Source organism: Mus pahari, chromosome 6 (genome assembly GCF_900095145.1).
Source record: "Mus pahari chromosome 6, PAHARI_EIJ_v1.1, whole genome shotgun sequence".
Lineage (NCBI taxonomy): Eukaryota > Metazoa > Chordata > Mammalia > Rodentia > Muridae > Mus > Mus pahari.
The window spans coordinates 58103450-58123468 of record NC_034595.1 but is presented as its reverse complement, the minus strand read 5'-3'; the positions used below and the strand labels follow the sequence as shown (position 1 = coordinate 58123468).

The window sequence follows — 20019 nt, the reverse complement described above, 5'->3', positions numbered from 1 at the left end:
CCAACCAGATTTCAAAGCCAAGCTCAAGTGATACTACTCCATTCTGACTGTGTGCTGTAAATGCCTAGACACAAACCTAACAGTGTGGATAGTTTCACGGCTTAATGCTTTGCAATGCCCAAGGTCACCTCATGCTGTAATGCCACTATATCAGGGATATATATATATATATATATATATATATATATATATATACACATATTTTAAAGATTTATTCATTTATTATATGTAAGTACACTAGCTGTCTTCAGACACTCCAGAAGAGGGCGTCAGATCTTGTTACTGATGGTTGTGAACCACCATGTGGTTGCTGGGATTTGAACTCTGGACCTTTGGAAGAACAGTCGGGTGCTCTTATCCACTGAGCCATCTCACCAGCCCGGTAATATGTATTTTGAGTAGGTGAAGGAGAAATAAACATTCTTCCTTTATTTAAAAAAAAAAAAATGGAAGCAGAGTGATACAAATCTATTTAATAGCAAACATATCAAAGATAGCTTTTGTATTTCAATAAATATATTTTAAAAGTAGTTCAGAGCATTTTGTTGTAATTACTAAGGAAGACTTGAGACTGTTAGTCCCTCTGCAGAAATGCTATGCACAGATGCAAAATGATCAAACGCTGAGACAATAATGAATCTCAAGAAAGTGGCGTAGCCATCTCGTGCCTGTAAGAGGGAAAAAAAAAAATCAATACGGATGCTTTTAGCAATCCTAGCAAACTATTAACAAGCATTTGGCAAAACAAAGGCTTTGGTGAAGAGTCATTTTTCTAGCATGTAACAAGATATAAGGCAAGAGTGTTGAGAAGGCCAGCCAGCATCATTGCAGTGAGTCTGAATCTGAGAGTGATTCAGCATGGTATCTGTCACTCTTGGTTCTATGAAAGGGAGGACTAAAAATGACAAATGCACACTTCTGACCAACTGTTTTACAAGTGTCTTTGTAAAGAACTGTTCATGCTAAACAGTTTCCATCAGTTAAAAATGCCCCGGACTATACTACCCTAAAAAGCATGACTAGACTCTCACATTTATATCATTTCCTTGAAAGTAACTTGGCAATAAACATAAAAAGTCAATTCCATCCCATGAAATTTATTCCTAGGAAATCATGAAAAAAGGTGACGGTCATAATGTGCATAGAATGTGCTAATTAATGTCCACTGTCAATTACTTGTGATGACAGAGAACATACATTAGCTTAAATATGTGTAAATAGGTAAGCAGTACCTTAAAACATAATGATAAATCTTGGGATATAATATTAAGTTTAAAAAGATGATGTAAAGTTTTCTACACATTTTGGTTTTGCTGCCTGAGCTCTATGGTCAACAGCTAGAAGAACAAATGGAGTCGGTTGACTCTCAGTAGTAGATGGCTGCGTAGCGCCCAGCCTATTTTCCCTAACTACGTTCCAAATGTTCTATAACTCTCCCCAGCGAATCCTCAACACAATATCAAAGAATGCAGAAGCAATTCAGTATAATTCTTTTTTTGGGGGGGGGTGGAATATTACTGGGCTCCCCACTGGAGGAACTTTGATGGGAGAAAAGTGAATTGTGGGATTCAAACATTTCCAATGTTGTTTCGTGTGTGTGTGTGTGTGTGTGTGTGTGTGTGTGTGTGTGTGTGTGTACCTGCAAGCCCCAAAGACCTTGCCTCCCAGCACTGGGTTTACAAGTGTGTGGTGAACAGGGAGCTCAAGTCTTAACACTTGCACTACAAGTGGACTGAGTTCTTCCCACCTTCTGAGGAGTCTTTGAAATGCTGATTTCACAACAGCTCCTGGAAGGTGCAAAGCTACAAACTGTCATGGAGAAGAGTTGTATACCAACACTGGCAGCTAAACACACTTGGAGAATTTTACTAGCTCCCGTTTGTCTAAAACTAGGGCATGACAAACTGGCAGAGATGGAGACTCCCGATGAAGCAGCAGCTTCCCTGTCAGTGGGCATTTACTCCGCTTGACAAGCAGAGCCCCGTGGAATGCGGTCAGAAAAGCCCTGGTTCCTTTTCACTTCAGCTCTCTGGCGGATTTGTTGCAGATCCTCTGCTGCTCCAGTTCCCCTTATCTATGCCTCTGTTGTCCTTTCACGCCTAATTACCACCCAACCCTGACAGCTCAACCCTTAGTGTCCTATTCTAACCGGCCTACATAGCCAAATGAAACAGCACAACCAGATACTTAAAAACAAATCACTGAGCAAAATAAAACAAAGGAATTCACTTCTGTTTCATCCATGTAGCCACTTTCTCTAGGATTAGTTTGTTTTTTTTTTAAAGAGTCTAATTAATTATACATATTGCTTATAATATTATTGAGAATAATCTTTAATGATTGAATAGGCAAGAAATGCTAATACTATGAGGCTATTCATCATGAATAATTCATACTGGGAAACTTTAAAATCTTAATTAGGCTCACTAGAGATAATCTTATCTCTATAAAGTATATACACTTACCACAATTTCTTCATTTTGAAGCTGCCCCTCTGTGTGTACTAAATCTAAAGCATAAATTTAATAGAAATAGGTTAAGTCTCAAATATATGAAGAAAGCCATGGGAATTTGTGCTCAGAAAAATGTAATTATTTGGCAAACTATTGTTAAGTCTAGATTTAAGTGAACTATCATTATTTGGAGGTTGGAATTTGATAAGACATTTGCCTTAAAGGTTTTAAAAATGAGTTATAAAATACTTCTAGTGATTATAAATAAGAGAATGTAAATGTAAATTATACAAAGAAATATTACTAAAGAAATTATATTAAAGAAAAAAGTAAGAAATTTTTTAAAAAAGCAAGAAATTGATAAAATGCAGAAAGTTTTCCATTTTAAAAAATGATTTCTTTCTTTATTGTATGTACACAAGTGCTCTGTCTGCATTTACACCTGCATGCCAGAAGAGGATATCACATCTCATTATAGATGATTGTAAGTTACCTTGTGGTTACTGGGAATTGAACTCGACTTTTTGAAGAGCATCCTGTGCTCTAAGCCATTGAGCTATCTCTCCAGCCCCAAAGCTCGTCCCTTTATTGATCAAGCTCCTAAAGGACTTTTATATAAGAAGCCATTTTTCCTACATGGAAATTTCACCGTGATGTAGAATGGCCTATGACATGCTCTTTTGTACCCAAGTTTACTATTTGCATGATGGTATCTGCATAACAGATTAGCTTATTTAGCCATGAATTACTTTGAGTATTCTTTCAGAAACATGAACTATTTAGTTAATATAGTACCTTTTGATATTAATTTATATCAAATAATGCACAGAATTTCAAAAGCTACCCCAAAGAGGAAGTCTTTAGGAAGTGGGATTCTGGAGCATCCCCCTGTTTCCTAACGCTTTCCTTAGATGACACTATTACCCCCGCTTTCCCATGCCTTCTTTAGCCATGTTTTCCACTTCTAGGCTGGTACGGTGTACACACCCAAAATCCCAGCACTCAGAAGACTGAGGCAGAAGGACTGATTGTAAGTTCCAGGGCAGCCTGAGCTACACACAGAATAAAAACCTGTATAAAAAGCACTAGTGGAGAATGGGGGTGAGGGACTACAGAGATGGCTCAGTAGTGAAGAGCACTGACTGCTTGCTAGAGGACCTGGGGTCAGTTCCTAGAACCCATACAGCACGTCACCATTATCTGTCACTCCAGTCCCAGGGGATCTGATGCTTACCTTCTGGCCTCTGTAGGCCCTGGGCATGAATGTGGTGCATAGATTCATAGACATACAGATAAAACATCCATACACGGGCTGGTGAGATGGCTCAGCGGGTAAGAGCACCCGACTGCTCTTCCAGAGGTGCAGAGTTCAAATCCCAGCAACCACATGGTGGCTCACAACCATCCTTAACAAGATCTGATGCCCTCTTCTGGAGTGTCTGAAGACAGCTACAGTGTACTTACATATAATAAATAAATAAATCTTAAAAAAAAAAATCCATACACATTAAAATTTAAATTTACATTGTTTTCCTGGAATTATAATATGGTTATATTCTATTTCTTACACTTTGTCATTTAAGTTTATGTCATGGTAAGTAGAAATCTAAGTTTCTGAAATCAATACCCACTTTCTGATCTAACTTCATGAACAGTGTGCTGAAATAGGTATTATAAACCAGTCATCCACACTCATTCATATTCCATGTCACCTGCTGCTCTCAGATTCGAGGCCTTTCTGGAGTTGTGTGAAATAAATTAGCTTACTTCTCGCTATTCTCCTCGGAAGGCACTAGTTTTCAACCTGGTCTGCTGTGTTCTGGAAGCTCAGCAGGCTGTCCCTCTGCCATAAAACTTACTGATCTACTGTTGTCTGATTCACTATAGTTTTATGCCTTTTTATTTTTCTCCTGTTCTGTTTTCACAGAATTTGCTAAGAAAAGGAGATAAACACACGAACTAATTATGTGTGTGCTTAACTGGAGGACAGCGGTTATTTATAAAAAGATTGGAGCCAGGCGTGGTGGTTTACAGAACTCGGGAGGCAGAAGCAGGTGGATTTCTGAGTTTGAGGCCAGCCTGGACTACAAAGTGAGTTCCAGGACAGGCTATACAGAGAAACCCTGTCTCGAAAAAAACAAAAAAACAAACAAACAAACAAAAGATTGATTTAAAAAAAAAAAAACCAGGGACTCACTATGTAGTGATGACCAGCCTAGAATGATCTATGTAGATCAAGCTGGCCTCAAACTCAGAGATTCCCCCTGCTTCTGTCTTCTGAATCCAGGGACTAAGGACATGTGCCACCATACCCAGCTCAGTTAATTCTTAAACATTATCATTAATCTGGAAGGAAAAGTATGAAGCTAGTATTTGTTTGCTTGTCATATATACACCACTTGCTCACAAAAGTCTTAAATGTGTCATCTCTATTTTTGATAAGGATGATCCTAAAATTTTGAAAATGTTGTTACATAAGCAGCACATGACAGTGACTGCACAAATGTGTGTTTTTCTAGGCATTGTATGTTCTAAGACTCATTAAAGTCGCCTTTTATTTACCAAAATACAGTTGGACTGCTAGCAGAAAGGCAGAGGCCAGGCACTTATCCACTCCCTTGTGCTCAGAACAGTACTGGAGACATGAATACACACCTTTTTCAACCCACTGCTCAAAATCCAATGGCTCTTTAGATGTGGTCTTTTCAATCCTCAAAGTCCGCACTAGCATTGTAAATAAATGGAGTAAACACAAATGTTAATTAGCTATTTAATTCTATATTGTTGTCTGTACTTCTTTTCTCTGCTGCCCTTAATTGCCATAGACTGTTGGGGACAACACAAAGTACTGGCACCAGGAATCCCAGAAGCTATGACTGTTTTCCCACAAATCCTACAGTAAAGCCTAACACTGTATAATGGTAGCCTTGTTAGTATTTATCACTACACAGCACACATCTAGTAGTGCTTTTCTGAATTTGGTTATTATCTGAAGTATTTATATACTGGCTGTGATACTACTAGTAATCATGGTCATAAATCTTTATGGAGAACATGCTGTGAGTCAGGCATATTTGTTCATTCTCCTGGCTGAAGTCTTTATGAGAAAGGTATCATTAAGCTACTTTCCTGATGAGGACACAGGCTTTACAGAAGACAGGAAAGGTGTCCAGTAAACTAGAGCCAGTAAATGCCAGAACAAGAGTTTACACACAGGCCCTGTCTAGGGCCTCGGTAATGAATGACAGAAGCATACCATTCATGCATCTTCCTGCTGCACAGCGTTTTCTCCCTTGTCCCCACATGACCTCCAGAACCATCCTTCTCTTCTCTGTCCTACGCTGGAGGAGCTGACTCCTACAAATTATATCTCCTAGACTAATCTACCAACTCACTTTTCTTTGGGAATGGTCAGGGGCAGTCTGGCACCAGAAGATCTGAGGGCAGAGAAGTGAGACCAGAATCTTTTATCTACCCCGGGCTCTGGTAACACTCTTCTTTCCTTGTCTTAGGACAGCCATGGCTCCCTGTTGTAGCTGGCTTCAGAGGCCCCATTATCACTTATTCATTCCTGTAGCCCAGGCCAGGATTTTATAAGTAGATCTATTAATAAAGTCTCTTCACTTGAAACATCTGGGATCTATTCTGTTTTCTGCCATGACTCTGATATACTTTATCACAGACAGGACTTTATGTTCCAAGGGGAGATTCCACTCATAATCTCCAGAAAATGTCACTAGCAATGGAAGGATCAAAACTATCTAATGAGAATAACTGGGGTTATCAGATTTACAGCAAGACTCTGAGAACTACAAGCTAAATGAACCTAGGATGAGGATGTCTTAGAACCCAGTATTTAGGCAAGCCAGCTTCTTACATTCCTCATAGTCTTCTGCCAAAGACTTTCGCACAGCAAGCTGCATGGAAATTATGGTGTGCTTTGGAAGGGTTTGCAACTTAAGAGGGCAAACTGTGCTGAAGACTCGCCACCCTCCCATTTCAGTAATAAAAACTAGATCCCATGCTGTAAGGAAAAACTAGTCTCCTGCCAAAAGTGTACATGTGTCCTCTATCTACAGAAAAATTAGAGGATAATAAAAAATTAATGTGTGATTTGCTTACCCAAGTAACTTTGTATCACAAGCTTTTCAATCTTTACGTGTTTGTGAAAACAAATAATGAACTCCTGGGGAAACATGCCTGTGGTTGTCCAAAAGGTTTCCGGATTCCTAGTGTTAATTTTAGAGGAATAAAGGGAATAGACAGATATAAAAACCACAATCACAATGTCATAATGAATAAATATTAAAAACAGCTACTGTTTTATTCTACAGCCCCTTTCTACTTTAGTTTTGCCTATAATCTCAACTTTAGTACTTTGGTTAACTGACGAATACTCTCCTGTAAAACCCTGAAAGAGAGCTGATGCCCCTCCCACATAAAAGGCTTCAGCAGTCCCCTAGTGATATCAGCCCAGCCTCTTTCATCCCGCCGTTAAAGTATACTGCTCCCATTACGACATCACCCATCGCTGCTGCCACAGCAGCTGCTTGCAGCTTTCAAACACATCATCAGACACACAAGTCTACACCTACATCGATGAGCTCTCTTGACCCCAAAGTCCTCCTGCCTTTTGTGAAGGTTTATGGTCCCTGCTCTAACTCAGCAGACGAGAATCATGTCCTTGGTGCACTTGCACTCTACTTGAGTCAGAGCATTTGTGTCCACTCGTTGCTTTGATGTCCCCTACAGGCCCAGACACTTGCGATTCTCTATTTTTATGTCCCTAATAACTATTATAGCAGGGGACTCATAGTATATAAACAATGTTTGCTGAAAAAGAAAGAAGTTTCAAGTATCTCACGATTCACTACAGTGACCAATACCGCAATGAGGATACAGAACATTCCCATGATTCCAGAAATTCTCTTCTTTCTTCCACACAATTTCTCTATCCTTTAGCCAACAACTGTTTGATTTCCATCACTGTGGGCCATGCATTCCTTTGCAGGGTTTTTTTTTTTTTTTTTTTTTCTGTCTTGGGGAGTGACTTAGGACCTTGTATGTGTTAGGCAAGGGTTGTGCTGCTGAGCTACACCCTTGGCTTGTTTTCTCTCTCTCTCTCCCTCCCTCTCTCTCTCTCTCTACCTCTCTCCCTCTCTCTCCCTCTCTCTCTCTTTCAGCAGGATCTCACTAGGTTACTCACGAAGGCCAAGAACTTGCTGTGTTTCTGAGGATGACCTTGAGCCTTTCATCCTCCTGCTTCCACATCTCTCCCACTCCCAGGTGCTGGGATCACATGTCTGTACCACTGCACTCCATCTTATACCATTCTGGGAACAGGATGTAAGCCTGGGCTTCATACATGGAGGCAAGTGTTTTATCAACTAAGCTACATCTCCAGCCTCACTAAGGGAAATCTACTTTCTCTCTCTGTCTCTCTGTCTCTCTGTCTCTCTCTCTCTCTTTTTCCTCTTTTTTGAGACAGGGTTTCTCTGTATCGTCCTGGCTGTCCTGGAATTCACTTTGTAGACCAGGCTGGACTCGAACTCAGAAATCCACCTGTCTCTGCCTTCCAAGTGCTGGGATTAAAGGTGTGTACCACCACTGCCTGGCTACTTTTTCTTTTTTAAAGATTTACTTATTATTATATGTACAATGGAGCTTCAGACACCCCACAAGAGGGGGTCAGATCTTGTTACAGATGGTTATGAGCTACCATGTGGTTGCTGGGATTTGAACTTAGGACCTTCGGAAGAGCAGTCAGTGCTCTTAACAACTGAGCCATCTCTCCAGTCCTACTTTGTTTTTGTTTTTTTAACTTCCAACTAAAACACAGCAAAATTACTGAGTTTACTTCCAGCTTTAATAATTTCTCTACCTTCTTACTCTCTTGAATCAGGGGCTGAGACAATGCTGAGTGTAGCCCTGCTTGGCCTCTATCCTCTTACCTCAGCTTCACAAGGGCTTGGATCGTAGGCTTTTGCCATTATGAGCATTTTTGCTTTGTTTTTTGTGGGTTCTTTGAGATTTTCTATGAAAACGGCCACAGAATCTGTGAACAGAGAGTTTTACTGTGTTTCTCACCTCTCTCTCTCTCTCTCTCTCTCTCTCTCTCTCTCTCTCTCTCTCTCTCTCTCTNTCTCTCTCTCTCTCTCTCTCTCTCTCTCTCTCTCTCTCTCTCTCTCTCTCTCATATGTCTGCTTATCTTACCGTACTCTGTAAGATCTCCAGAAGACAGAACCAGAGAGAACTTTTCCAATCTCAGGGGGAAAGTGTTTCCAGTTTTACCACTGAACTGAAAAGGTTTTATGTGTCTTTATCAGACTGGGGGATCCTCTTCTCTTAGGTTGCTGAGAGTAAATACCAAGATGAATTATGAATTTTCATGCATATAGCCGAGGCCAAGATTGGCCTTGAACTTCTGATCTTGCCTTTACCTCCCTGATGCTAGAATTATAGGCATGTGCTTGTTCTACCAATATGGTGAATTATTATAGGGTCAGTCGTGTGTTCCTGTGATATTATGAATGTGTAAGTCTTGTATTCTCAGGGTAAACTACATTTTTTAGACTAATTTTTTGGGCTTTCATGCTTTTGTTTTTGTTTGGTTAAAACAGGTTCTTGCTACAAAGATCAGGCTGGCCTCAGCCTGAAACTCATGATAATCCTGCCTCAACCTCTCCAGTGTGGGTATTTCATGAAGGTGCTACTATGCCCAACTTAATTTAAACTATTTTGCTAAAATCTTTAAGTTTACCTTCAGAAAGCACACTGGTCTTTATTATTTCTCACAATGTTCTGTCTGATTTTGATAATGGGATATACTTGGTAACACTTGGTGGGAAATCCCTCTCCCGTCTGTGGAGGATTCATTTCAGGCAGCCTCAAGCATGGTAGGCAAGCACTATCACTGAGCTACACTCCAGCTTTGTTCATTTTTATAAGGGTTTGTAAGATATTGATATTTCTTCTCTGAGTGTTTGATAGTTTTAGTAATGGGTAGGAGTCTGTTCAGGTTTTCTACTTCATTGTGTCATTTAAATTTTTAAAAAATTTTATGTGTATTTTCCTACATGTATATTTGGAGGCCAGAAGAGGGCATTGGATCTCCTTGAACTGGAGAGTTACAAACTGATTGAGTTGCCACGTGGGTGCTGGGAATTGAACCAGGGTCCTCTGGAAACACAGCCAGTGTACTTGACTGCTGAGCCACCTCTCCAACCCAACCTTGTGCCATTTCTACAGGTCAGGTGATCTGAGGAGGTGTCCCTTCCTCTTAAATTGCTAAATTTGTTAGCTTAGTTTTGTTATTTATAATGTAATGGCTATTTTTTTTTTTTTTTTGGTTTTTCGAAACAGGGTTTCTCTGTATAGCCCTGGCTGTCCTGGAACTCACTCTGTAGACCAGGCTGGCCTCGAACTCAGAAATCCACCTGCCTCTGCCTCCCAAGTGCTGGGATTAAAGACGTGAGCCACCACGCCCAGCATAGTTTCTTTCTTTTTAGTACTGGATATTTACACATTCTGTATCTCTGCTTGCTTGTTGAAACAGCCTCTATGTTTAGCTATGTTTGCCCCAAGTTTAGGACTCTCCTGCCTCACCTCTGAAAAGTAGGATTTCAGAATGGAGCTGGAGCTTACACGCAGGGCTTCCTGTATGCTAAGTAAGCCATTCACCACCTGATCCCTAGCCCTGTTTCTTTGATTTCCCACTTTCTTTGGATTTTATTTGTTCCTTTTTTCTAGATTCCCAAGTTGAAACTTCATGGTGCTTTTATTTTTTCCCTTTTTGAGACAAGGCCTCCCAATGAGGCTCAGGGGACTTCTGAGATTTCAGGTGGGAGCTGCCATTCCCAGCTAAGAACACTCTCACCATGATTTCAGTTCTCTGAGTCTGATGGGACCTATTCAGGGAAATTCAATGTGCACTTGATTAATACACCACCACTGATGCCAGTATTTCAGGTCAATTCATCAAGATATTGGATAACACTGTGCCGATCACCTGAATCTTCACCAGTTCATGCTGCTCTACCTTTATTGAGAGGACAGTCTTAAAATATCCAACTATAGATTTCTCTTATCTTTCTGTTTTGCTCTTATTTTAAAAATTGATTATTAGGTCTCATACATGTAGAAATGTAACTTCCTAAGTAACTGACCCTCTAATAGTATAAAATATCCCTTTATTTCTAGTAGTCTTCTGTCTTATCTTCTACCTTATTATGAATGTAATTAAGCCTCTTTCAAATATTCAGTTTGTAGGGAAGATCATTTCTCACTCACTCACTTTCCACCGATTGACATGTCACTATTCCTTCACTGTGTGGTCTCAAGGACTGAGCTCAAGTCACTATAACTTGGTGGCAAGTTCCTTTAAATACTGAGCCATATCTCTGGCCCCTTAGGGGTTTTTTGTTGTTGTGGTTTTAAAGATAGTTAGCATTTAGTTAATGTGTGTGGCTTCAAGCCTTCAGGACACAGAAACCGCCAACACCCTTAATCTCCTGAGTTCTTTTCTGAAGCACTTGGCTTTCCTGAGGACAGGTTGCCTAGGGAACTTCGTGGTAGCAGGGTCATACATCAGTGACTGGGATAGCTCCAGGCTTGTTTGGCAGTGGCTACCGACTTCTGACCAATTCTCAGGGACCAATGTCCAAAGTTTATTCAGGCTGAGGGTCGGCACAGACCTGGCTCTTCTTTCAGTGGTAATGCCTCATACTAACTCCCCCAAAGTCACCTGTAGTATTTGTCAAAGTTGATCCTGTGGTGATGCATGTTACAGTATTATCCTGATCTCCTGGCTGCTTCTAATGCTGACTGACATATACAGTCATGGCCATGAAGTTTCTGGATCTTTCTCAGTCTAGGTGACATGGCAACACACAAAAAGAAAGAGTTGTGTTTTTTTGTTTTTTGAAGACAAGTTTTCACTGTGTAGCTCTGTTGGCCTGGAACTCACTCTGTAGACCAGGTTGACCTCAAACTCAGAGATATCAACCTGCCTCTGCCGTCCAAGTGCTGGGATTAAAAGTTTGCAGAGCTGCCATGTGCCACCACCTCCCCCTTCTTAGAAGGGGTCTTGTTACATAGCATAAGCTAGCCTCAAAATTTTGGTCCTCCTCTCAGGCTCTCAGGTAGGGGTTACAGGTAAACACCATGACATCAGGGTAGCTCTTTTTGTTTGTTTGTTTGTTTGTTTGTTTGTTTTAAAAAGTTATAGTAGTTATTCGCAAAGTTACTGTATAAGAACCTTGTGGGACTGGCGAAATGGGTCAGCAACTGAAGTTCTTAGCACGACAGCAAGGGAGACAGTCTGGCTCTCTAGAACTATCAATGCCAGGTAGACACAGTAGCTTTCCTATAATTCCAGTCTCAGAAGGCAAAAAAAACCAAAGGATGCCCAAACCAAGCTGGCTAGCAAGACCAGCTGAATCATTGGTGAGCTCTGTATTTTACTGAGAAATCCCACCTCAATGAATAAGTGGAAGAACAATTAATAAAGGAAGATTCCAAATATCAACCTCAGGCTTCCGCATACACCCACACAGAGAGAAACACACACACACACACACACACACACACACATTCATGTACACTATCTTTGTTACTTTTTAATTGCTGTCATAAATACCATGACCAAGGAAATATATCAAAAAAAATAAAATAAAACTTGGGGACTCGCAATTCTAGAGATTTTAGCTATTACCATCATGTCAGGGAACATGACAGCAGGCACTGAAGCAGATGAGAGCTTACATCCTTAGTGGCAAAGAGCTATCTAGCAATGGTGTGGGCAAAGCCCACCCTCAGTAACACACCTCCTCCAACAAGGCCACACCTCCTAATTCTTCCCAAACAGTTTCTCCAACTGGGAACCAAATGTTCAAATATATGTGCTTATGAGGGCCACTCTTATTCAAACCACCACATACACAGTACACACAAACACATGAAAAAGTAGGAAAGGGGGAAAGAGAGAGCTTTGTGATAGTTAAACCACCCAGAACTTCATGTGTATGCTACTGTCACATATTTTACATATAGCTAACCTCACAATATAATGTTTTTAAATCATAAAGTGATTATCTATCTCTAAAGAAATAGTCATTTACAGTTATCCAAATATTTGCTATTACTAGTACATTTCATATAAGTTTGAGTTTTCCTCTGGTATTATACCTCTTCAAATTGCAAAGTTCATTTAATATTTTCTGCCATGCAGGTTTACCTATAACAAATGAAATGTCTTAACTTTGGAAATATGCTTTAGCAAGAGAAAGAATTGGGGTTGAGAGTTTTTGTGTCTATCTGCATGTCCTGCTCAGCGTCTGTCAGACACTACACTGTCTAGGGGCTCTCTCTAGCCAGCAGGCCTGGTGTCACCAGCACTGCTATGCCTCAGCAAGTCACTAGCCTTTCCCTCCAGCTGTTTATACATTTCTTTCTTGTTCAGTGTTTGCTGGGACATGGTCTTTATATTTATCCAGCTTGGGGGTTCCTGAGTTTTTAAATCTGTAAATTGATGCATAATTTCTCTTTATATTGAATTTCCTTATTGTCTGTACTATTGTTACTGTTATTGCTATTAGTATTAGTATTAGTGTGTGTGTGTGTGTGTGTGAGAGAGAGAGAGAGAGAGAGAGAGAGAGAGAGAGAGAGAGAGAGAGAGAGAGAGGTATTATTGCAAACTGTGGCCCTTAAGTGGAGGTCAGAGGGCAACTTTTCAGGACTCAATTCTCTCCTTCTACTGTGGTGGGTTCTGTCATTCAAACTCAGATGGTCAGGCCTAAGCAGCACGTGTCTTTGCCTGCCTGCAGAGTCATCTCACTGCCCTAAGCTGGTGTTTTTAAGTAAAATTGGAACAGTAGAACAGTTAAAATGCACAAATACTATGTGTTCTATCAACATATTTGAATATTTGACAAAAGAAAAATAGTAGTAATATGGGACTGGAGAGATGGCTCAGAGGTTAAGAGCACTGACTGCTCTTCCAGAGGTCCTGAGTTCAATTCCCAGCAACCACATGGTGGCTCACAACCATCTGTAATGGGATCCGATGCCTACTTCTGGAGTGTCTGAAGATGGCTACAGTGTGCTCATATAAATAAATAAATCTAAAAAAATAGTAGTAATATTTACTATAAAACAGAGGAATTTTAAATCACGTAAGTGGAAGGAACCTCACAACAGCGTACAGGCTCTGTGTGGTGTGGCTCATGCCAAGATGGAAGGATCCTGGCAAGTCCAAGGCCAGTCAGATTTCACCAAGAGTTGCAGGCCAGTCAGCTCCACACTTAGAGTTTGCCATAAAAACACAAAAAAAGGGGCTGGAGAGATGGCTCAGAGGTAAAGAGTACTGGCTATTCTTGCAAAGGACTGGAGTTGGATTCCCAGTACCTACATGATGGCTCACCACAAGCATCTATAACACCAGTGCCAGGGGATCTGATACCATCTTCTAGACTCTGTGGGTACCAGGCATATATGGGGTATATGGGCAAAGCAACCATACTCATAAATTAAAAAAAAAAATCAAAACCAATAAACAATAGATCTCATGTGAGACAGGCATGGTGATACACATCTATAACTCTAGCATTTAGAAGGCTAAGGCAGGAGGATTGCTGTGGGTTTGAGGCTGGCCTGGGCTACACAGTAAATTGCTTCAGCTACTGACATCCTCTTTTTTAAAAAGCTCAAACCACTATACATATATATATATATATATATATATACATATATATATATATATACATATACGTATGAGATATCTCACACTTAGCTTGGCTGTTTTCTCTGTGAAGTTTCTTTCTTCCCTTTTCATTGGCATACTAAGTACAGAGGACAAAGGTGGGGTCAGGAGAAATAAACACATTCTCTTATTTATTTATTTATTTATTTATTTATCTATTTATTTATTTATTCAAGACAATGTACTTGTAAAAAGGACCACTTCTTTTTCAAAGTGTGGGTGGGTGAATATGTACTGGGCACTGAGCTCAGATCACAAGTGTGCAATGATCTACCATTACAGTACTATCTTTTTTTTTAATTTGAAACAATATTTTACTAAATTGCCTAGGCTGGCCTCCAGCTTCGATGAACCCCTGTCTCAGCCTTCCAAATGCTGGGGTTCCACGTATGAGATATCTCACACTTAGCTTGGCTGTTTTCTCTGTGAAGTTTCTTTCTTCCCTTTTCATTGGCATACTAAGTACAGAGGACAAAGGTGGGGTCAGGAGAAATAAACACATTCTCTTATTTATTTATTTATTTATCTATTTATTTATTTATTCAAGACAGGGTTTCTCTGTGCAGCCCTGGCTGTCCTGGAACTCACTCTGTAGACCAGGCTAGCCTAGAACTCAGAAATCCACCTGCCTTTGCCTCCCAAGTGCTGGGATTAAAGGCGTGTGCCACCATCGCCTGGCTTGTGTGATTATTTTTAACAAACTATTTTACCTTTGGTACCCTTTTTATTAATGTTTAAAACAGGCTGTCCTGGAACTGACTCTATAGACCATGCTGGCTATGATCCACCTGCCTCTGCCTCCAAGTAATGGGATTAAGGGCGTACACCACCATTGCCCAGCCAAAAACACTTTTTAAACAAGTTTACTTAATGTATTTATGTGTATGTGTATGAGTCCATGAGCTCAAGTGTGTGTGTGTTTATGCTACATGTATGTAGGTGCCCAGAGGTCAGACAAGGATCTTAGATCCCTTGGAGCTGGAGTTACAGGTTGTGAGCCATCTAATGTGGATGCTTGCCATACCCCCTCCAGTGACAGGCCCAAAAGCTTAGACGCAGTTCTGAGGCAAAAAGTTTCACATAAACTTAAGTCTCCTAGATCCTTGGCATCCAGTAGCACGAATGCTCCAAACTTGTCCTTGCCTCAGTGAACGGATCTGTGTGCTTTTCTTCAGTATTATTATATTATAAGTGTCTCCAAGGAATGATTTGACATATAGCTATGTTAGATTGGCCTCCACCAGTGTTCCAATATCCTAGAAAATTGGTGAGCCGGCCTTGGGTTTTAAATTTAGTAAGAATGCTACTCATTCAGACGAAATGCCTCCAGTGTAGATAGTGAAAGAAATCAGGCATTACAATTTACTGGAAAAGAGCTAGAAATCTCAGGGCTAGTTCTACAAAGTAAACTTAGAATAATAGCTGAGTCACTCCCATGTGTAGGAATTTACAATGGCCTAGGAAGAAGGAAGGTTGTGGTCTAAGAAGGAACTAGAGTAAATACTTAGAATAACAGCTGAGTCACTCCCATATATAGGAATTTACAATGGCCTAGGTAAAAGGTGGATTAACTATGCCCTTGCCCCTGGTTTCTAAGAATAAACTGACCTTAGGTGGGGCTGTTTTTCATCCCAGTTGTAAACATTGATTTTTATCCCAGTTGTAAACACTGCCTGGTTCCTGTTCACTTTTATGTATGCATTTCTCTGTTTTATGTAAAGAGTCATTTTGCATTGGGTAACCTCATGTACCTTGGATGACCTTAATGTATCACTTAACTTCCTTGTTTTCTTCTGTAATATAAGTCTGATGCTCGCTTTGAGAAATTACACTCAGATCTAACACTCTGGTGTTCGCATCTGTTTGTAACCCCACTGACATTCTCCCGCCGGTTGAGGGACCGACTGAGTCCAGTCCATGGCAGATGCTGAGAACAACACTCTAGTCCTCTCCAAGAGCAGCAAGCACTCTAAACTTCTGAGACCTCTCTTTACTGCCTCCCCGTGCTTTTTTTGAGACAGGGTCTCATTCTGCAGTGCAGACTAGCCTTGAATTCAAGGCAATTCTCCTCCTTCCTCAGCCTCCCAATAACACAGGATTATAGGTATGACACACCATGCCCAGTTGACAACAGTTTTTACGTATGCTTACTACTTCCTAAATTGTAAAAGCCCTAAGCAAATTTGCAGTCACATATGTGTGTGTGTGTGTGTGTGTGTGTGAGAGTGTGTGTGTGCATGCATATAAATTACACCCGCATGCTTTTTAACATTAGTCAAGTTTAACAAATATTTGGTATTCTAAATCAACAACCTAGTCAGCAAACAGTTCAAGATTCTATAGAGTCAAAGATAAGCAAAACCCAGGCTGATTTCTAAGAATTCACATTTCTAAGAATTCCTGAGAGAGGACATAACAATTACAAAAAAAGAAACAAAAAAATCAAATCATCCAATTTCATAATAGAGACTAAAATCTAATGCTCCTGGAGTCTAGCAAAGCCCCCACACCAGAGGGGAAGGTGTGAGAGAGGACCAGCAACTGACCTTGATTACCGAGATCTCGTCTAAGCACAATAGAATATGGAGGCTTATAACATCTCCATCTTACAACTGGCTCTGCCTCAATAATTAAACTAGTGGTTAATGAGTAAACCTGTCTTCCTCCAAGTCTAAACTAAAGATAATCTAATAAATCCTTTCAGCTCTAAAATGATCTGATTCTACCAGTCCGGTGTGGGCATGTACACAAATTGAAAGGATTTAAGAATAAAAGCCAGAACTATTTAAAAGAGGTGTTCTTAGTCCAGAGAGAGTACTGGCTACTCTCCCAGAAGATCCAGAAGCCACACAGTGGCTCACAGAGGTCTGAAACTCCAGCCAAGGGGATCTGACATCCTCTTCTGGCCTTTCCAGATACTGAACACATCTGCACAGCCATACATGTAGGCAAAATCCACATATAAAATAAAATTTAGAAATAAACAAAAGTGGTGTGTTCTCCATTGGCCACTTTTCTTGGAATGAAAGGTCTGAGAATACTACTTCCCTCCAGCCCTGGCCAAGTGGGATTGGAATGAAGTCCATGATACAGGAAGGGCAAGAAGTGAGGCTCTCAGCTCAGCAAGGATGCCGCTTAGACCAGCAAGCAAGCACACAGTACACAGGAAGTGACAATGTTATATACTTCTACTTCTAAGAAAAATCTAGACTTAAACCAAAACCAGATATTAAATCTTACTCTTCCATAAAATGAAGTTGCTGTCTTGTTTTTTGTCTCGGTAAAACACCCTTTAAAACCTATTTATGATCTGAAAAGATGGCTCAACAGTTAAGAGCACTGTCAGCTCTTGTAGAAGCCCTGGCTTGGGTTCCTGGTACCCATATGGCAGATCACAACCATCTGTAACTCCAGTTCTAGGGGATCTGGTATTCTCTGTCCTTGACATTGCACACATATGGTACATATACATACATATAAGCAAAACACTAGTATATGTAAAATGAAAAGAAATAAATCTTAGAACACACATGTACATCTCTTTGCAAAGTAGGAACAGTATAATATCACTACAATTCTAGACTCTGAGACAGGAGGATTTGAATCTAAGGCAAATCTAGGTTACACAGTAAGTCCTCAACTTAGAAAACCCAAATTACAATAAAAAAAAAAAAAAAAGCAAAAGCTGGGGGAATAGCATGATGGTAGAATACTTGTCTACCATGGGAGGGCCCTGGTCTAATTTCCAGCAGTAATAAAGAATAAAATTTTTAAAAAATCGAACCTATTTGCACAAAGATAAAAAATGTATTCACAATTCAATTCGTTTAATAATGACTCCACAAATGGATACTATGAAGCCATCTAGCTCACTAAATACTTATTAAACTGCTTAACAGTATCAGTTACTATGAAATAGGGCCCTAGTACTGGAGGGGCTCCCTGATCTAACATAACCCTGGAATTAGGACAGAAGGAAGAGGCTCGCTTACCCATCTATGATGTTTTCAGGTGGGTGCTTTTCATCACTCGACGTGGCCAGAATCACTTCTGTCCCTTCAGTGACTGAGCAGAGATCCACCTTCCTCATTTCAAAATGTTTAGCCTGCAATTTTTATAAACATACAGTAATAAAAAAGCAAACTCTTGACTCTAAACAGAAGGCAAAGCAAGGCTGTTGCCTAGCACACGGATTAACAACCAAGCTATTCAAACCGTGGGAGGGACTTGCACTTTTGCTTCTGCAAGCTTCTGCTCTCTCCCGGGATGACTATAAAATACGACCATTTCCATTGCTGTGTTCCACAAAATGTCTTTGACTACGTGAACTGACAGCGTTATTCTAAAACTAAAACCCTCAGTAATTAGATAAAGATAGTTAACAAGCTATGGTGATATAAATTATGGGTGACTTTTACTGTTTATAGCTGTACTTTTTTTTTTTTTTTTTAAGTTTAGAGGCTAAAAACAGGTATTTTGTGAGTATCTATACCTTTATCAATCCAAGTATCAACAACATTTACTTTCAGGGTTTTTGTTTTTCAGTCTGGGTCACTCTGTAGCCCAAGATGGTCTAAAAACCACTACTAGCCTAGGCCGGCCTAGAGCTTACAGTAATCTTCCTGCCTCAGCTCCCACACGCTAGGATTACAGGCATGAGCAGACACACCCGGCTGCATTTTAGAGGTGGTGGCCAGCACAAGGTCTCTCCCGTTCAGGGTCTTCCTGGTCTGCTCCCCGTGAGCTGGGGTTGCAGGTCTGCCCACCGCCCCAGGCTCATTCACAGCTGACACGCTGCTTTCGGTTGCTTTTCTGAGATGAGTCTTGCTGTGTTAGCCATGCTGTCCTCAGAACTCCCAGCATCAGGTGATCCCCTCCTTTAGTCTCTCCAACAGCTAAAATTACAGGCTCTGTAACAGCAGCAGTCATCATTTTCTGAATAGAAACATGAGATAAGGAAAGTGATAACCTTACTTAAAAAGTCTGAACTATGGGTTGGAGAGTTGGCTCAGTGGTTAAGAGGTCTTGAGTTTAATTCCCAGCAACCACATGGTGGCTCACAACCATTTGTAGTAGGATCCAATGCCCTCTTCTGGTGTGTTTGAGACAGCATAGTGTATTTACATACATAAAATAAATATTATTATTTTGTTTGTTTGTTTCTCTGTGTAGCTCCAGCTGTCCTGGATCTCACCCTGCTAAACTAGGCTGGCCTTGAACTCAGAAATCTGCCTGCCTCTGCCTCCCAAGTGCTTGGATTAAAGGCGTGTGCCACCATTGCCCAGCCAAAATAAATAATTCTTTTTTAAAAATTCTGAACTAGTCACCTGGTCATCTCTGCTGAAGAAATCTTATTGAGCTCCACTATAGAGGCTATTAGAAGGTAAAACAGAGGTGAGATGGCTCAGCAGTTAAGAGTGCTGGCTGCTCTTCCAAAGGTCCTGAGTTCAAATCCCAGCAATCACATGGTGGCTCACAACCATCTGTAACAAAATCTGATGCCCTCTTCTGGAGTGTCTGAAGACAGCTACAGTGTACTTACATATAATAAATAAATAAATATTTTTTTAAAATGTTAAAAAAAAAAAAAAAAAGAAGGTAAAACAGAGAAAAGTCTCTCAGATCTTATCTTCTGCTTTACATAGCTGTTCTGATGCAGATAGATGCATAGTAACCAGAGGGGTGTGTGTGTGTGTGTGTGTGTGTGTGTGTGTGTGTGTGTGTGGCTTTTTTACAAGGGTTCCAGGGACCAGAGTTCAGTTCCTAGCACCTACACTGGGCAATGGCAACTCACTACACACACACACA

At 40.4% G+C, this 20019-nt stretch overlaps 1 protein-coding gene across 6 annotated transcripts in view; it reads right to left on the bottom strand.

Annotated features, from left to right (window-relative positions):
• Positions 1 to 458: 458 nt before the first annotated feature.
• Hspb11 (heat shock protein family B (small) member 11) overlaps positions 459 to 20019 on the bottom strand; it is a 27265-nt gene continuing 7704 nt past the window's right edge. For 4 of the 6 annotated variants that reach the window (XM_029540239.1, XM_029540240.1, XM_029540238.1 and 1 more), the window contains 5 exons: positions 18204 to 18316; positions 6576 to 6682; positions 5109 to 5177; positions 2466 to 2509; positions 459 to 668 (listed from right to left, as the gene is read on the bottom strand). In XM_029540239.1, the coding sequence (XP_029396099.1) occupies positions 555 to 668; positions 2466 to 2509; positions 5109 to 5177; positions 6576 to 6682; positions 18204 to 18301 (432 nt within the window). In that variant the 5' untranslated portion in view covers positions 18302 to 18316 and the 3' untranslated portion in view covers positions 459 to 554. Of the gene's footprint in view, positions 669 to 2465; positions 2510 to 5108; positions 5178 to 6575; positions 6683 to 18203; positions 18317 to 18880; positions 19147 to 20019 lie in introns of all 6 variants that reach the window. The other 2 variants (XM_029540241.1, XM_029540242.1) reach the window with 2 other exon arrangements.